Raw genomic sequence first — 20,050 nt, 5'->3', positions numbered from 1 at the left:
TATCTGAAATGTGACTAAAACTATTTGTGTAAAAAAATCGTCTTTTTGGTTAAAAACTCACCTTTTTAAGTAAAAATTTCATTTGTTAAAGATGATAATTTTGGTTCAAAATTTATACTCTCAGGTTAAAAAATGAAACTGATTTATATAAAATTCTTCTCTTTTGGAAAACGTTTAATCTTTTTTGGTTAAAAAAGCAACTGTTTGAAAATTAATCTTTTTTGATTGAGGATTCAACTATTTTGTTGAAAATTAATTTGTTTTGGATGAAGTTAACTCTTTTGGATTTGAAATTAAAATCTTTTTTTGGTGAAATATTAATTTTGTATTGCACTTTTCGTTGGGAAATCAGCTTTATTGGTTATAAACTCAACAATTGGATTCAAAATTAACTTTTTTCTTGAAATTTATAGTCAAAATCTTTTTGAATTTTCTCAAGAATTTTAGAAGATTGATATTGATATGGCGAGAAGAACAAATAAAATTAAAAAATAAATATTTGGAATTTACATTTTATATTAAAAATTGTTTTGTCTTTAAAGTGATAAAATCGTGCGTCTTTTAAAAATGAGAGCAGAAACATAATAAGATATTTACTGGTTCTCGAGTTATCATTAAAAATGTGGAAGCGTGCACAAAGCGAAAATCGGTCGGTCAAGTGACAGTCGAGCAGTCCTTTCCCATGCTATTCAAAGAAAAATAATAATTTTTATCAAATGTAAATTTCAAATAATTATTTTTTATTTAAATTTCATTTGTTCTCCAAGTCATATAAATATCAACTTTCTAAAATTCTTTAAAAAATTCAAAAATATTTAGACTATTTTAGATAATTTAAACGAAAATTTCAACAGAAGAGTAAATTTTCAATCAAATTGTTAAATTTGCAACCAATAAAGATGATTTGTCAATGAAAAGTGCAATGCATAATTAATATTTCACAAAGAAATGATTTTAATTTCAAATTCAAAGAGGTAAATTTATCCCAAAACAAATAAATTTTCAACAAAATAGTTAAATTCTCAACTAAAAAAGATTAGTTTTTAAACAGCTGCATTTTTAACCAAAAAGGATAAAACGTTTTTCAAGAGAGAAGAGTTTTATATGAATCAGTTTCATTTTTTCACCCAAAAGTATAAAAAATAAATTGAATTAACATCTTTAGCTAAAGAAATTAATTTTTTACCAATTAGTTGAATTAAGAAAAAATGAATTTTCTACAAAAAATTTAATTTTAGTTGGTATATTAACCGTAAAGGACGAATTTTAAATTTCAAACATTTTCTTATCTTAGTTTATTGTAAAGTTATTCCTTTTTTAAAACAAGTTTGTTTTTCAAGCCATTTTCGTTAGTAGATGCACAATTTTATCTGATAGAACAAAAAAGCAGACAAGTATGCCGTATAAAATGTATGATTTTATTCCTAATTAAGGTTCTTTTTATTTTTTTAAAAGTTTCTGAAACAAAATAATTTAGTTTATAAAACGTGAACTCTTGTTAGAGTGTCGTCTATAAAAAAAGTTATAAACACATTTTCCTCAGGTGTATTGTAGGATGAAGTCCAGTAACAGAATTTTCATTGTTCCAGCTTTCTGTGTTTGCATCTCTTTTTTATTTTCTGAACGAGGAACACATAATGCCTCCGGCAAAATGCTCCCCAGATAAACAGGGCTTCACGAATTTAAGTACCTCCAAATTGAGGTTTTCTGTCGTCTCTCTCGCAGTTAGCAAAGAAACTTTCAAACAAATAAAACTCGGATAATTTTTCAAATTTTTTTTATGTTTATATCAAAACTACTTCGTTGAAATTTTTCATTGTTTTAAATAAATTTGTGTAATTCAAAATTTGACTATTGTATTATTGGTTACACGTTTATCTTCTTCAGTGTGAAAATCAACTATTTAGTTGAAAATTTCTATATTTCGTTGAAGCTTGATCTTTTCTGGTGAAAAATTAATCTTTTGAGTGAATAATTTAGCTTTTTATTTGAGAAAAGATTTCTTTAATTAAAAATTTAACTATTAGGTTGAAAATTCCTTCAAAATTTCAAAATTTGGTTGGAAATTCATGTCTTTCGGTAGAAATTAATTTTATTTGATAGAAAATTAACTTTGTTGATTGAAAATTTAACTATTAGGCTGATTATTCTTTTGAAACATCAAAATTTGTATAAAAATTTATTTATTTTTATTAAATTTATATTCTTTAGTAGAAAATTAAACTCTTTGGTTGAAAATTAGTTCTTTTTATTGACAATTAATTTTTTTAACTGAAAATTTCTCTTTTTGTAAGAAATTTAATCTTCTTGGTAAGAAATTTATCTGGTTGAAAATTGATCTATTTCGTAAAAAATTCTTTTATTTTTTCAATATTTTGTCTTTTTTCCAGTGGAAAATTCACTTTTTGGGTTGAAAATTCAAGTTTTTGGTCAAAGGTTTATTTTTTGGTTTGAAAATTCATAATTTTGATGGAAAATGTATTTCTTTGTTTACAAATATAAATATTTTGTTAAGAATTAATTTTTTGCCTAAAAGGGATTTTTTAATTGAAAATTGACTTTTTTCAAACTCGTCTTATTTGAGTAGAAAATTCGATTATTTTGATGGAAAATCAACTGTTTTGGCTGTAAATATGGATACAATTTTTACATTATTGATTGAAAACTGTTTTTTAAACTTTCTGTTATTTTTTTAATGTTTCTCTTTTGTAGTAGAATATTAATCTTTTTGGTGGCTAATTCATCTTTTCCGTTGAAAATTCACTTTTTTATTCAAACATTTAATTATTAGGTTAATTACTCTTTTAAAAAATGCAAATCCGTGTGAAAATTCAAAATTTGGTGTGAAATTTATTTAATTTGTTAAAGGCTCATATTTTTTGTAGAATATTAATGTCTTAGCTTGAAATTTTTTTATTTGAAAGTTATTTTTTTTAACTGAAAATTTAAGTATTTCAATTTTTGTCAAAAATTGATCTTTTTGATATACATTTACTCTTGTTGGTTAAAAACTCACCTGTTTTTTGTAAAAAAATTTATCTATTTTGTTGAAAACTTATTTATTTTGTTAAACATTTTTCTTTGTTTGGTAAAAAATCCACCTTTCGTGTTTAAAATAAAAATATTAGGTTTCAAATTCATTTTCTTGGTTTATGATTGATTATTTTAGTTGAAAATTAATGATTTTACTCAGAAATTTAACGAGTAATCCCAAAAAAAAACTGTAATTAATCAGGTAAGAAATCTATTTGAAATTGGAATTAATTTCATTTAACTTCATTTAATTGAGATTTAAGATCCTCTCAAAATTATTTTAAAAAGTGTGAAATCCATAAAATTCTCTCAAATCGCATAAGACTTGATAAGTTCCATTTAAAAAATGAAAAAAGGATGACTTTTTAATAAAATTGTTGAATTTTCAACTAAATATATTAACTCTTGACCTAATAGCTGCATTTTTAACCAAGAAGATTGATTTTCTGCCAAAAAAAACTCATTTTCAAAAAAAATAAATAAATTTTGAACAGAATAGGTGGATCTTCAACTAATAATGTTATTACCTGTTTACAAAAAAGACCAATTTTCAGTAAATTAAATACATTTTTAACCAAGTAATTGAATTGTTAAACTGAAAAAAAAATTTTTTTTCACAAAAACTTAAATAGTTAAATTTTTATTAGAAAATTTTAATTTTAGCCATATTTTTTTAACAGTTAAATCTTCAACCAACTAGTTGAATTTTCTACTACGTTGTTAAATTTTTTGTTAAATTAATTAACTTTTAACACAAAAAACTTGTATTTTCAACTAAACATGTAACAGTTTCTATGTTAACCAACAATATCATATTTCTACAAAAAAGGTGAATTTTTAATAAAGTAAATAAATTTTCAACCAAATAGTTGAATTTGGAATAAGGAGATTAACATTCTACAGAAAAAAAACTAATTTTTAACTAAATTCTTAAATTTTCAGGTAAAGAAATTAATTTTTAACGAATAAAAAACAATTTTTAAATTTCAATAACAAATGTTACATGTTATATTTCAACTAAAAAATATGTTTATCTTGAAATAAAAATAATTTAATTTTCAAACAAATTAGTCATTATTTTTTCAACAGAAAAGATTAATTTTCCTTCAGAAAAGACAAAGTTTTAACAATATACATAAATTTTAAAACAAATATTTGAAGTTATGAATAAAAAATATAAATTTTCTTCAAAGAATGGAATATTTAATTTTCCAGTTGAAAAATTTATGTCCCAGAAAAAACCTATTTATTTTTAACCGAAAAATCTAACAGTAGATGTTTCAACTTAAAAGATTAAATATCCACCAAAAATGATACATTTTTAACAAAATAAATCAATTTTACACCAAGTATTTGAAGTTTTAACTAAAAATCTAAATTTTCTTCAAAAAATTGAATATTTAATTTTCCAGTTAAAAAAATTAATTTTCACCAAAGAACTTTCTCTTTAAACAAAAAATTTAACAGTTGTATTTTAACCAAAAATAATAAATTTCTATTAAAAAAGATGAATTTTCAACAAAGCAAATAAGTATCCAACCAAATAGATGAATTTAAAGTGACTTTTTAAGTGAAATGGTGAAACTTCCACTACAAAAAAATTAATTTTGGTCATCTTATGACAAAATATTTTAATTGTCTGCCAAATTGTTAATGTTTTGTTTTTCTTTATGCGATATAACATAGACAAATTCTTGCCACCCCCCTCCCTCCTCGATTTTATTACTAAAGTAATAAAGTTTCTTATTTCGACTAGGGTGGCTACTATGACATAAAAATTTCCTTATAAGTCTATTTTTTCCACGAACTTTACTCACCATGTGTTCAAAAACTTCTTTTGACTTTTTCCCTCCACTTTTTGAATCCTCCAAGGAATCAAACTTTCTCTTTGAATCTGTTTCGGAGACTTCGGAATCGAAGTAATTACTTTTAGACTTTGGCGTTTTCACCGAAGAATATAGAGGTTCATCTTTCGACGTCGGAGACTCGATCCGGAAATTATTCTCGGTGATGTCATCCGGCTTTGGTGGTAGAGGACGTCCTATGTTCCTCTTCCTTTTTCTCGGAGGAGGAACAGGTACCGAGTTCTCCATCAAATTTGGACCTGTTATTATTCAGACGAAAAATCTGATATAAGAATATTAATCTTAAAATAATTTATCTGACGTACCGACAAATTAATTATCGGTCCTATTGGGCTATTAAAAATGATTGGAATAATCATAGTTATAAATATTGGACTAGGAGTTAATTACTCGGATTTTTTATGTACTCAATAGTGTGGTCCAAAAATATATTGGAATTATTTTTTAATTACCATGCATATCGCCAAGCATTTTTTTTAATCCACGCAAAAATAATTTGTTTTGTTTTTTGAAAAAAATAATTAGAGGTTCCGCAGGCCCTATTAGGTTAAAAACGTATTTCCCTTAAGAAAAAAAGACTTTTTCATCAAGTTTATTAAGAACAACCAATAGTAACCCTCTGTTCTGATAATAATTATTTAAATGTATGGAAATATTCCTTATTACGTGTAGGGGGCGAGGGAGTACAGCAGTAGAATGTTTGGGGAATGAAATTAAGGGAATTGAGGAGACAGAAAGTAGATGCGGGAGAAGCAAGGAAAGATTGGGAAGGACAAGTACGAGAATTCAATTCGGGGAATTAGCGGAAGGAAAACGAAAGTAATGAAAGTGAGGAAGTAAGAAGTAGAAATGTTGGTTGTGAAAAATGTAAGGGGCTGGGATTTACTAGCGATAGCAGCAATAGAAGTGAAGAAGGTGAGAAAGTATGTGGTTAGGATTCGTAGTAAATGAAAGTAGGGTCATTGAGGAGAAGCCAAGTAAATGAGGGAGAAGTAAAGGAAGGACAGGAAAACGAAGTAAGAGAACTATGGAAGGGAAATTAGGGGAAGTAGAGGATCGAAAAGTAAGGGAAGAGGTGAGATTAAAAATGTAGCATGTAAGAGAGTGGGAAGTAGGAGAAGTGAGTGTACGTGAGTTTAAGTGATGGATTTGAGGTGTAAGAAAGTAGAGAAAAAAGAAGTAAGCAAAGCGAGGGGATTCAAAGTAGATGTGAAATTTGCGAAGAATGTAAGGGGTTGGGATGTAGAGGAGGAGAAGTGAGATAAGTGAAGGGATTGAGAAAGTTAAAAAGTGGGGTGCGTGGGGAATAAAAGTAGGGTAACCGAGAAGAGAAAATATGCAAGGGAAAATTGAGGGAGGGAAGGGAACAAGAAGTAGGAGAAGTGTGGGAGTGCAATTAGTACAATTAGAGGGCAAAGAAGCGAGTGAATCATGGAATTAGAAGTGACGGATAGGAAGCTTTGGGATTTAGGACAAGTGAGTGTAAGTGAGGTATTTGAGGGGACGGGTAGTAGAGAAATCAGAAGTAAAGAAAATAAAAAGAAACGAAGTGGGTGTGCAAATTGCGATGAATTTCTGGGATCGGGATGTAGAGAAGGGAGAAGTTAGAAAAGTGAAGAGGAAGAAAAAATGAGGGATTGGGATGCATGTTGAATTAAAGTAGGGGAATGGAGGAGAGGAAAAATAGGCGAGAAAGAATTAAGGGAAGAGAAGGGAGGGAATGTAGAAGTAGGACAGAGGAATTAGGTGAAATAGAGAATGGAAAAGTGAGGGAACTGATGGGATTGTAAGTGTCTAATGTTAGGGGCTGAGAAGTAGGAGAAGTTAGTGTAAGTGAGGCATTTGAAGGGAGGGAAAATAGAAAAGGGAGAAGTAAGGGAAGTGAGGAGCTAGAAAGTAGAAGTGAGGGGTGCGAAGAATGTTAGGAGTTTGGATGTAGAGAAAGAAAGAAGTAAGAGAAGTGAAGGGGTGAGAGGTGTGTGTGTTTGAGGACGGGGGAAGTAGAAAAACCATAATTAAAGAAAGGAAGGAGGTAGAAAGTAGAAGTGAGAGATGTGAAGAACTTTAGGAGTTGGTATGTAGAGGAGGGAAGAGTAAGAGTGGGATGCTCAGGAAATGAATTCAGGGAAGTTGAGAAGAGGAAAATTAGATAAGGGAGAATTAGGTGAAGGAAGAAGTGAAAAGTAGTATTAATTAGGAAGTTTGTGAAAGTGAGGTAATGGGAAGTTAATAATATGAGTGGAATGGAAGCAGAAGAAATAAGGGCTTCTTTCATAACGTTTAAATATGTGCATGCAAGAGGCTGAGAGAATACAAAAAACAGTTTAAATTTTTTGAGATTTTTATCACTTTTTAAATAGAGTGAGGTAATAATTGATTTCATTTAACAGTAATAATTGTTTAAACAATTGAGTATTAATTTTAATAATATCCTTTTAAATTAATGCTAGAAAGTTTTAGTTTTTTTAACATTCAACTTTTTGTCCACCTTTTACTGAAAGTGAGGTAATTATCAATAAAATTAAACATCGAATTATTCAAATAAATTATTATGGTTTATAACTACCTTCTCCTGCATTAATGCTAGATTGTTGCAGTTTTTTCTTAAAATTTTCACTTAGTGAGTTAATAATAATGACAAGTCAACAAAAATAATTACTCAAACAAGTTATTATTATTTATAACTATCTTATCCTATAATAATGCTAGATGGTTGCAGTGTTTTGAAACATTTTAAAGTTTTTGTCCACTTTTTCTTAGTTGGATAATAATTAATGCAAATTAACAAACATAAATGTTTAAACAATGTGGAATTGCTTATAACTATCTTCTCTTATAGCAATGCTAGAAAGTCGAGGGTTCTTTTCATATATTTAAACTATACTTTGACTTTTTAGTTAGAAACAAATAATAAATACTATTATTACTTAAACAAAAAGGCTCTCTATTTTAGTACAGAAAAATATATTTACCCAAAGAAAGAAATTGTTCAAAAAATTATTCTCTTAGTTATCTAAGAGAAGATATTTGTAAATAATAATAAATGTATTGAACAATTATACTTATGAACTTCCATTAGTTATTATCATACTAAATGAAAATTTAACGAAAAGTTCAGAATTATGGAAAAACCACAAATATCCAGCACTAATATAAGAGAAGATAGTTATAAACAATAATAATTTGTTCAAACAATTATGTTTGCTAAATTTCATGATGTATTACATCGCTTTGAGTGAAAAGTGGACAAAATTTTGAATGTTTCAGACAAAACCGTAACTTTATAACATTATTCGAAAACAATATTATTAAAAAAAAAAAATAAATGTTTTAAATAATGACTTTCGTTAACTCAACGAACTTATTACCTCGTTTTATTTACAAGCTAAAAATAAGAGGAAAAAATTAAGGAAAAACCGCGACTTCTAACTATATTCTAACAGAAAATTGCTGAAAACAATAATAAAGAATTTAAAAAATGTATGGAAAGATCAAATTATCAGTAGAAATAAGCATTTTATCCATCATAATTAATTCATAAAAAAAAGTTTAAGAAATTATAAATAGCACCAAAAACTCGCAAAGCTTAATTTTTCACTCATGGGTTTTTTCGGAACCCTATGAAATACGACTATGGGGATTATATATAAAAAATAAGTTTTGATTTGTATCCTATGGTTAATTAAGAAGAGAAATGGTCAATATCAACTCGATACGCCTAATATTGACGATTTTCAATAAAATTTACAAAAAGGTTTCTTTTTTCTTGTGGGAAATACGTCTTAAACTTCATGGGGCTTGTGGAACTTCGAAATATCACTTTTTTAAACATAAGCATGAAAATGAAGATTGCCGGATTGTATCCCCTGACAAATTGTGTATAGTAAGGGAATGAATAGTAAAAGAAATAGGGGATGTAAAGAAAGAAGGCAAAGCGATGAGGGAACAATTACAGGAAACAGAAATGTAAGAAGGGGATGGAAATTTAAGAGGTAAGTAAGGGGAGAAATAGTAGGAGTGGAGAGGGGTCTTAGAATAGTTGATAGTATTGGTAGTAAGGAAAGTGAGGCGAGAGAAAGTGGGGGATGTAAGAAGAGAGGAAGTATAGAAGGGATAAGTAGGTTAGGGAGGGGAAGTAAAGGAAATGAAGCAGTGCGAGAGTAAGTGAAGTATAGGTGTGAGAAGTAGAGGAAGGGATGGAAATTGAGGGATTAAGTAAGGGAAGAGATAGTGGAAGAGCGGAACGAAAATAGAATAACTTGGGGTAAGCGGAGCATGATAAGGAAGATCAGGGGACGATCAGGGGGAAGTAAGGAAAGTGAAGGGATGGAAAAGTAGGTGAAGTATAGGTGGGAGGGGCAGGAAGAGCGCTGAAAACTAAATGTGCAAGTAAGAAAAGGTATCATAGGAGGAGGGAAGGTAAATAGGAGAAGTAAGAAGTCGGAAAGTATAGGAAGGATAATTAAAGGTATGGATGGAGAATAATGGGGAAAGTAAGAAAAAGGATAGTAGGAGCAGGGTGAGCAAGTAGAGGTAGGAGTTTTAGGAGAAGTAAGGAGAGTTAAAGTATAGAAAGGGATGGAAATTAAAAAGGTAAGTGAGGGAGAAGATATTAGAAGGGAGCTTAAGTAGGGGACGTGAGAAGAATAATATTAGAAGTAAGGTGAGGAAAAGTGTAGGAGGAATAATCAGGGAAGGAGCGGAAATTGAAGAGTTAAGTAAGGGAAGGAAAAGGGAGAAGAATTAGGCAAATGGATGAGGAGTAAGGGAGGGAAAGTATGAAATAGTGTGACTTGAATGAATTAACGTCTTATAAAGCTACAAAGCCCTTATTTGTAGGGGCGTGATGCCTACTTTAACTAACTTTTTTTATATAAAGGAAGAAATTAGAGAATTTATGGACTCACAGCTGGAAGTCGTGGTCGTAGTTGAATATAGGTTAGTGTTAACGGTTAAATTCGTGAGTGCAGTGCTTGCCCTTGGGGTGTTGGGTACTTCAAGATTAACGTCCACCCATTCGCTTGGATGAAATGGTCTGTCTGTTGAATCTATGCTGCATCCTCTGGCCAACAATGCTCTTGGTGGTGAACCCGCGTATCCTATTTCAGAACTGTTAGCAAAAAATTAGCAACATTCAAAAATAATTACAAAAATATAAGTCGTTCTTTGAAAAGGTAAGAATTTTTTTAGTGAAAGAAAAGATATATTATAAACAGGACATTTAATTTAAAGAATAGAATAGCATATGGAGACAAAAAGTTCACGTTCTCTTTAACATCTTATCAAATTTATTTTCTTCAATATTTTTTCAATATTGAAAAAATTTTTAAGCACGATTTGAAAATTAATTATTTTCAGGAAAATAGTCCAAAGATCCTAATTCTGGAATGCATTTGATTTTTAAAGTTTTTAGAATAAATAAACTCTAAAGATTCACAATATTTAAAATTATTCAAATTTGAAAGGCGACAATGAATTTCTCTACAGAAAACAAAATTTTGTTGTAAAAAATCTATCCAAGCACTTTGAATGTCACTTGATACTAAATGATATGATTCTTTATAATAATATGTTCAATATCAATGATATTTATATGATTCAAAACAAAAATTCTGGTTTTAAATTTCTAATTACAGAACAGTTTAATTTTAGAGAAATTGACCAAATTTATAAAATCTCTTAATTTGTTTAGATTTCCAATTTAAAATTTCACTATATTATATTTTTTTCTTTAAATCTTTCAAAATTGCAAAATTTCACAATGAGGTCCTTGATTAGACATTTTTAAATGTAATAATTTTAGTTTCACGTATTCTAAATGAGTTGGTTTCAATTTTAGTCAGTTTCAAATTGAATAATTTCAGATATGAATATTCTAAACTGTTTTGTTTTAATTTTAAACGTACAAAATTTTCTATTTTTTTAATTCTTAAAAATTGTAGAATTCCAATTGAGAGAATTGATAGTTCCACAATTTTTATTTGAAGGATTTGTAATTTAATAAGTGTGACTTATGTACGTCCAGAATAAATTCAAAATAAGGACAAATTAAGACAATAATTTCTCAAATTTAAGTTTAAAAACGATATTTAGAACCAGGAAATGCAAATTAAATTAATTTTTATTTGAAAATTTTTTAAATCTTGAATATTTCAAACTCATTTAAAAAATCGAAAGAAAAGGCTTAAAATTTTTCAATTTTAAACATTAGAATCATATAAAGCAATCTTATTTTACATTCTATTTAAAATTCTTAATTTTCAATGTAAAATTTCAAAAGTGCGCAATTTTATAGTGAATGATTTAAAAAAATGAATTATTTTAAATTGAAAATTATTTGATTGGAAAATTTCAAGAATTAATAATAATTTTAAATGAGGTAAACGTTAAGAATAAATCGATTTGTGTTTAAAAAGTTGAAAAATGTGTTCTTTAAAATCAGAATAGGCAAAAACTAAAATATCTGAAACTGATACTCAGTAAATTTTCAATTTATTGAATTTTGAATAGTTACAATTTTAGAGTTTTGTATCTTCATAATGAATCGTAAATTTTCAAGTTTTCCTTTCATTAGTTTGAATTTTGCAATTGAAATTAAATTTGTTAAATTTCAAAAGGTAAAATTAATGATTTGAAACCTTTAAATTTTTAAATAATTTAAATTTATTTAAAATAATTAACAGTTTCAAGAGTTGGAAAATAAAATAGTTTAAATATTAAAATTCTTGATAAATAAAATTTTTTTACGTTTCGTGGTAGAAATTTTTTGAAATAATTCAATTTTAAAGATTTATGATTACATGTTTTTTTAATGGTAATAATGGAATTTCATGTTTTGAATTTCAAATTATCAAATTTTAATAGCTTCAAATCAAATAAATTTTAATTCCAAATTATTCAATTTTGAATGCTTTACAATAGAAAAAATAAAAATTCAATTTGTTTGAATAATTTTCAAAATGCTAATCTGGAAATATCAAATTTTAAACGGTCTGAAATGGCCCTATTTTAGAAATTTGAATTTGAAATCATTAATTTGGAGATTCTTCAATTAAAAATAAAATTGTTCATTCATTTATTATAAATTTTGCAAATTTTCAAAATTAATTAGTTTTGAAACTGTAGCGTATCTGTTGAGTTGTATAATAAGTAACAGAAGAGAAGCTTTCTGAAAAAAATCATCCGGTCTCGCTTCCGGCTTTGGAAATCGAACCCGCGCCAGCTTGATTATTAAGGTTGCAGTGTTAGAACATAAGTGAATAACGATAACCTCTGAGTCATGATGACTGCATCTAATTTAAAACTATTTAATTTCAAACGCTTCCAATTTAAAATGATAAATTATTAATTACAACAAATATTCTAAAGGCGCTACAGCGCGCAAGAAACATTGAATTGTCAATTATTAATATAAAAATGTAAAAAATGTTACTATGTTCCAAATTCTCAAATTGCACTGTTTAATCACATTAAAAAACAATAACGATTTAAGAGGCATGGATTTATTTTTCAAGCAAATTTTATTCTTTGTTCACAGATTAATTTGGAAAGGATATTGATAACTCAAAAAAGCTACTGAATTTTCAGTTTTAACGATTTTTAATTTTTTCGGAATGTTTTAACTTCTTTGAAGTCAACTGAATTCCCAAAAATTTCCAGAAATATCAAAATTCCTATTCTATCTGAATTCCTGGAATTTGTAGAATTTCATAAATGCTTTGAACTGCCTGAACTGCACGAACTTCAAAATGGCTCAAAGAATTCAAAATAACTTAGAAGAATTGCAGGAATTCAAGAAACTTTATTGAGTCAGGGAATTCGGAAAATTTAAAAGAATTCAAGGGATTTGGAGAATTAAAAGAATTTAAGGAATTTAGAATATTCAAGAAATTCAGGGAATTCTGAATATATGAAACATCCAGGATATTAAAACATTACAGAGAATTCAAGGAATTTGATAGATTTTAGGCAATTCAAAGAATTTACAAAATTCAGAATATTTAGGGAATTCACGGGATCCAGAGAATTGAAAGAATTTCAGCAATTTAGAATATTAAGAAATTATGGGAATTCCAAGAATTCGAGAAATCCAGAATATTCCAGGATTTCAGGGAATTTAGAACAATGAAAGATCTCATAAAATTTGAGGAATTTAGATATTTTCATAAATTTAGAGAATGTCAGAAATTTATAATATTCAACAAATTCAAGATATTCAGAGATTATTTGATTTAAAAAAATTTAAGGAATTCGGCGAATTTCAGGAATTTTGAAAATTTAAGAAATCCAGATAATTCTGGAAATCAGGAAATTCAGAGAATTCAAACAATTCCGAATATCTACAGAATTCGGGAAACGTAGAGGATTCAAGGATTTCAGAGAATTAAAGGAATTCTGAGAAAATCAGGAATTTAGAGAATTCAAGGAATCGAGAAAATTTGTGAAATAAGGGAATTAAGAGAATTCAAGCAAGTTAAATATTTGAGGATGTGAATTTTTAGATTGAAAGGCTTTACATTTGATACTATAGAATTTTTTAATAATTAAAATTGAAAAATTTTCAATTTAAAATGTTTTCAATTTTAAAATTTTCCATTTTTCAGTTGTAAAATTGATTATTTTTTATTTTAAATGCGAAGCAGTAAAATGACTTAAATTGGTGGCCCTAAGAATTGAAATTTTTCCAATTCATCATATTTATATCATATTTATATCATATTATTATCATATTTAAAATCATTCTGACTTTTTTTTATAATAAACTTAGAAGGTTAAAAGCTTCACTCATGCTTGAAATTAAGTGATTGTAATTTTAATAGATTGTAAGAACTTCATTATTTTCACTGAAACCAATATTGAATGTCATGAAGATTAAGGGCTCCTTTTTTATTCCATCATTCCACATTACTTCCTTTTACACTTATGTATTTCTAAACTTTAAATTCTTTATATAGTAAAATGAAAAAATTCTAAAAAAAAGGAATAAAAACAACAAAATAATTTCTGCAATCCAACTTCATAGTGCGAACACTAACTTGCCGATAATTATTATTAATAATAGTTTCAAAAAATGTTGAACTTAATATTTAAAAATTGTTTCCACAATGGATTCTTCAATTGTTTATAATTTTGATGTTAAGAGATAAAAATTCACAAACGTGAATGCGCGCATTTCCTGCTAAACAATTATAAATAGGAGGAATTGAAATAGGAGAAAGTTGAAAGAGTCGAAAGATACTAGGTATCCGTATCAACGATATGGAATACGAGACTTGTTTCCAGTGTTTTTCTATAAACAACTGCACTTTACTTACTCAGAAAAAAGATTCTTCGCTTCAAAGAAATATCTGTAATTCAATGTCCTTTTGTTCCAATGAGACTTTTTCTTTAATTAAATTAATTTTTTAAAAGGTATTTAAATCATATCTTGCTCAAATCCTCCTCTAAATTTGACTTTGGTCTCAGGATTTTTCTTCTAATATAAGTAAGCCAAACTCTCGGTTTCATAATAGTTTCGGGGGTTGCCTCGCACTGGCCTTGATTCTAAATCGGGGGAATCGAAGCTTAAACAGTCAGGGTCGCCATGCATGATCTTGCGCAATATACTCGACTGAGTACTCACGCACTGCGGCTCTTCCAAAGCTACAGTCAATTTCTCTCTCACTGCTACTTGGGAAACTGCGGGAGCCAACATTTCTAGGAATCATTGAACCGTGGGTTACTAAAACTCGATTCTGGTGTATTTCATTAAATTTTAAAGATTTTGGCTAATCGTAAATGCCGAGTGAAAAAACATTGAATTTAAATTTTCTTTTTCTTTTTGGTAATTTAACATTTTATTTGAAAAATATTTTTTTAATTTAGCTATTAAACATTTATCTTCTTCAGTAGAAAATTCAACTATTTAATCGAAAATTTTTGTGAGATTGTCTTTTGTTGTAGAATATTAATCATCTTGGTAAATAATCACATTTTTTGTTGAAAATTCATGTTTTATGTTAAAATGATTCTTTTTGGTTAAAAATTTATTTCCTTACCTTGAAAAAGTAGCTTTTTATTAAAAATGATATTTTTAAAGCTGAAAATTTAGCATTGACATATTTGGCTGAACATCAATCTTCTTCAGTTAAAAATTCAATTATTTGTTAAAAATTTTCAGTATTTTCTTGAGACTTTATCTTTTGTGGTGGAATACTAATCTTTTTGAGTTGTTGCTGACTCATTTACCTACTTCGTCAAAAATTCAACTATTAGGTTGAAAATTTTTTTTTTAATTATTCCATTTGGTTTAAAATTTATGTATTTTCTTAAAAATCAGTTTTTTTTTTTATAGAAAATTTATCCTTTTGATTGAAACTCAATTTCTTTGGTTGAAAATAAGTTTTTTAAAATTAATTTTTGGACTTCAAATTCAAGTTTAAAATAATATTTTCCGTAAAAAATTAATTTTTTTGCTTGAAAATGTAACTGTTTCATTCTAAATGTATTTTACCTTCTTAAAAACTTATTTCTCTAAGCGAAAATTAAACTTTTCTATCTTTTGTTAATATATTATACTTTTTTAATAGGAAATTCATCTTTTTTTTTAATTGGTCTCTTTTGGTAGAAATTTTACCTTCTTGCTGGAAAATTGAAATATTTCACTTTACGTCGACAATTTTTGTATGGAAATTTAATCTTTTTTTTTTTGAAAATTGAACTATTTCCATAAACATTTATTTCATTCAGTTAAAAACTTACTTTGCTAACTTAGAAGTTAGCTATTTTATTTTTTGTTGAAAACTTATCTTTTCTAGATGAAAATTTATATATTTTTGATGAAAATTTCTCTTCTTTTGATAGAAAATTAATCTTCTGGGTTGAGAGTTCAATTATTTGGTTAATAATTCATTGTTTTATTGAAAATGCATCATTTTACTTAAAAGTTAATTTCTTTGGTTTAAAATTTAACAAATTTTGTTAAACAATATTTTATTAATAAAAAATGTACCTTTCCCTTATTTCCCTTTTACCCATTTATCTCGTCTGAATTTTTTAGAACGCAATAAGAAAATTCATCTGTTTTTGGTTCAAAACTATATTTTTTATTAAAAATTTAACTATTTGGTTGAAAATGTCATTTTTTTTAATTTGACTATTTTGTTCAGAGGTCTTTTTTTCTCAAAAATTCAATTACTTGGACGAAATTTTAACTGCCTTTTTAAACATTTATATAATTGTTATTTGGTTGAAAATGTCATTTTTTAAATTTGACTATTTTGTTCAGAGGTCCTTTTTTTTGCTCAAAAATTCAATTACTTAAACGGAATTTTAACTGCCTTTTTAAAAATTTACTTTATTGTTTAAATATTTAATTATTTCATTTTGTGATGAAAATTGATCGTCTTTAGTTGAAAATTTACATTTTTTGGTTGAAATTTGAACTTCTTTGTTAAAAATTCATTTTATTGATTAAAATTAAAATATTTGGTTAAAAATTCGTCTTCTTGGTAGAAAATTAATCTTCTTCGTTGAAAATTTTACTATTTTCTTGCACATTCGTTTTTTCCCAAATTAACTTTTTGAACGGAAAGTATAAATCTTCCATTTTTTGCTTTAAAAAATGATCGCTTTTAGTTAAAAATTTAACTATTGGATCGAAAACTACTTTTCTGGCAAAAAAAAAACATATTTTCAGATTGAAAATTCAACTTCTTTGTAAGAAATTCGTTTTTAAGGTTAAAGACTCAATTATTTTGTTGCAAAAGCGTATTTTTTAAATTCATTTCTTTTGGTACAAATGATTTGAAATGTAACTTTTTAGTTTAAATTATGATTCTGTTTTGGTTAAAAATTCCATTAATTGATTGAAACTTGAGCCTTTTTCGTTGAAATATTATTTCTCTCGTAAAAATAATTATTATATTCTTATTCCTTGAAAATAAATAATCCCTTTTAAATTTAATTAAATGAATACCTTGTTTATCACAAATATGAATTTAAAATAATTTTTCATGTCTTTATGCACTTTACCAGTATTATTTGCTGTCAACAACTATAAAACAAAAACAAAACAACGGCTTTTTATTAAAAATGTACAACTTGACAAGTTGTAAAAACTTCAATTTTATATACGCAAAAATTATCAAGCGTTTAAATAAACATTTTTTAAGTTTTAATTTAATAAGTTTTAAATTCAAAAGTATTCCACTATGAGTGCCTTAATTTGCGGTTCAGTTTTTGTAACTTCAAATGAGAAAATTTGTATCTTCAAGATTTCGAATCTTTAAATTTCAATTACCGTCGTCAATTCTTTCTACTTTCAATTAAAACTACTATAAAAGAGAAAAATGTATTCTTAAAAGTATTCTTTACTTTATGTAAAAAAAATGTATCCACCAAGGCAGGTTAACAAAGAAATAAAATGTTTGATTCTTGCTCAGTGATTTATTCTATTCTCTCAAGTATGTCGTTTTTTAGTATGAGATTCGGCTCTTTTTTTAGTCAAGATTAAAATAAGTAGGAATTCCAACTCCTGTTCTGAGTCCTAAAATGGAATTGCCAAAGCGCCAATCGTGTAGGAGGATATCTTTCTGGGTACTTCCCACGTGACGATTGGACCGATCTCATCATAATAAAGTTGACTCTATTCAGGTCGGTAACATTGTATTTCAGAGTAGAAATGCGAACAAACTTAGACCACAGAAATAAGACACTATTTCTTAATTCAAAATTGAACGTTTACATTTTTTACTTTCTAAAAAAATTATGCGCGCTATGCGCGATTGAAGTGCCTTTGGTTTGCAAATATTTACGATAGATTAAAAATATTTAGCAAAGATTTCACAAAGATTTCAATTATTTCACAAATATTATTTAATATCCTTGAAAGATTTCAAATATTTCGCAAAGATTTCCAAAGGTTTCACAAAGATTTGAACTATTTTTCAAAGACTTAAAAAATTTGAGAAATATGTCGCAAATATTTCGCATTGATTAAAGAAATTTCTCAGACATCAATTATTTTTTTAAGATTTCATAAAGATTTTAATAATTACACGAATATTATTAAAGATTTTTTAAAGATTTCGCAAAGATTTCTAAAGATATTAAAATGATCTGAACGATTTCCCAAAGTCTTAAAAAATGTTAGAAATATTTCGCAAGGATTTCAGATAGATTAAAAATATTTCACAAAGATTTCGGATGGATTTCAAAGAGGGTACAAAGATTTCAATGATTTTCCAAAGGTTTTAAATACTTAGCCAAGATTTCGGATAAATTTAAAAGATTTTACAAAGTTTTCAATAATTTACGCACATTGTCAAATATTTTTGAAATATTTCTCAAAAATTTGCAAAGATTCCTCTAAGATTTCAATAATTTCCCAAAGATTTCAGGTACATGTCCAAGAGTGCACAAAGATTTAGGGAAAGCTTCAAAAAGAAACCGATGATTTCCCAATGATTAAAATTATTTTGCAAACATTTCAGATAGAAATCAAAGATTGCACAAAGATTTTAATGATTTATTAAAGATCTTATAAAGATTTCAAAGATTTACAAGATTTCAGAAAGGCTTTAGAAATATTTTAATGATTTCCTAAACATTTCAGATAGATATCAGAGATTTCACAAAGATTTCAATAATTTCACAATAATTTCAGATAAATTTCAAAGAGAGCACAAAGATTTCAATAATTTCCACAAGATTTTACAAAATCTTCAATTATTCCACAAATATTTTCAGATATTTTAATCATATTTGTAACATTTCGCAATGATTTATAAAGATTTCATAAAGATTTGAACGATTTCCTATAAACTTCAAATGTGTCGCAAAGATTTCAGATAGACATCAAATATTGCACAAAGGTTTAAATCATTTCCCACAAATCTTATATATATTTCGCAAAGATTTCCAAAGATTTCAGAAAGATTTTATCACAATTGTAACGATTTCTTAAGATTTCAGATACATATAAAAAATTTTACAGAGATTTCAATTATTTCACAAAAATTCAGATAGATTTTAAAGAGATCAGAAAGATTTCAATTATTTTACAAATATTATCAGATATTTTAATAATATTTTAATATTTCGCAATGATTTCTAAAGATTTCAGGACGATTTTAGAAAAATTTGAAGAGTTACCCACACATTGAAACTATTTCTTCTTTCAGATAGATATCAAAGATTGTACAAAGATTTTAATAATTTCACAAATATTATCAAATATTTTTAAAATATGTCAAATATGTCGCAGATTTCCAAACAATGCACAAAAATTCGAACGATTTTCCAAAAACTTCAAAAATTTCAGAAAAAAAATCGCAAAGATTTCTGATAGATTGAAAAGGTTTCACAAACATTTTAATGATTTCACAAACATTCTCAAATATTTGGTAAATATTTCAACTATTTCGCAAAGATTTCACATAGATTTGAACGATTTCCCAAAGACTTAAAAAATTGAAGAAATATTTCGCAAAGATTTCGGATAAATTAAAAAGATTTAAATGATTTCACAAAGATTTGAACAATTTCACAAAGATTTCAATAAGTTCCTCGAGATTTCGCAAATATCTCAGGTAGATTCCCAAGAATGCACAAAGATTTCAATGATTTCCCAAAGATAAAAAAATGTTTAGAAATATTTCGCAAAGATTTTGGATATATATTAAATATTTCACCAAGATTACAATCATTTCACAAAAGTTTCAGGTATATTTCACAGAGTAAAAAAAAATTTTGATAATTTTTCAAAGATTTCACAAATATTATCATATATTTTAAATTTTCGTAATAATTTCCAAAGATTTCAGAAAGGTATTAAGGATTTCACAAAGATTCGAATTATTTCTTAAACATTTTAAATTAGCTTTCAAAGAGAGCAGGGAGGTTTCAATGATTTCCCAAAGATTTTAGCAAGATTTAAATTATTTCACAAATATTGTCAGATATTTTTATAATGTTTTTAATATTGCACAATGATTTACGAAGGTGATAGAAAGATTTGAATTATTTCCCAACGATCTTTTAAAGATTTTAAAGATTTCGCAAAAAATTCCACAGATTTCAGAAAGCTTTTGGTAAAGTTTTAATGATTTCCTCAAGATTTCAGACAGTTGTAAAATATTTCACAAATATTTGAATTATTTCCCAAACATTTT

At 26.8% G+C, this 20,050-nt stretch overlaps 1 protein-coding gene across 2 annotated transcripts in view; it reads right to left on the bottom strand.

Moving 5' to 3' along the window:
- LOC117177290 overlaps positions 1-20,050 on the bottom strand; it is a 120,630-nt gene that overhangs the window by 20,838 nt on the left and 79,742 nt on the right. For both annotated transcript variants that reach the window (XM_033367884.1, XM_033367885.1), the window contains exons 4-5: positions 9,806-10,008; positions 4,851-5,137 (exon numbers count right to left, since the gene is read on the bottom strand). In XM_033367884.1, coding sequence (XP_033223775.1) covers positions 4,851-5,137; positions 9,806-10,008 — 490 coding nt within the window. The remainder of the gene's footprint in view (positions 1-4,850; positions 5,138-9,805; positions 10,009-20,050) is intronic.

Source organism: Belonocnema kinseyi, chromosome 7 (assembly GCF_010883055.1).
Source record: "Belonocnema kinseyi isolate 2016_QV_RU_SX_M_011 chromosome 7, B_treatae_v1, whole genome shotgun sequence".
Taxonomy (NCBI): Eukaryota; Metazoa; Arthropoda; class Insecta; order Hymenoptera; family Cynipidae; genus Belonocnema; species Belonocnema kinseyi.
Note: the sequence above shows the minus strand (reverse complement) of the source record. Positions and strands in the feature narration are given on the sequence as shown.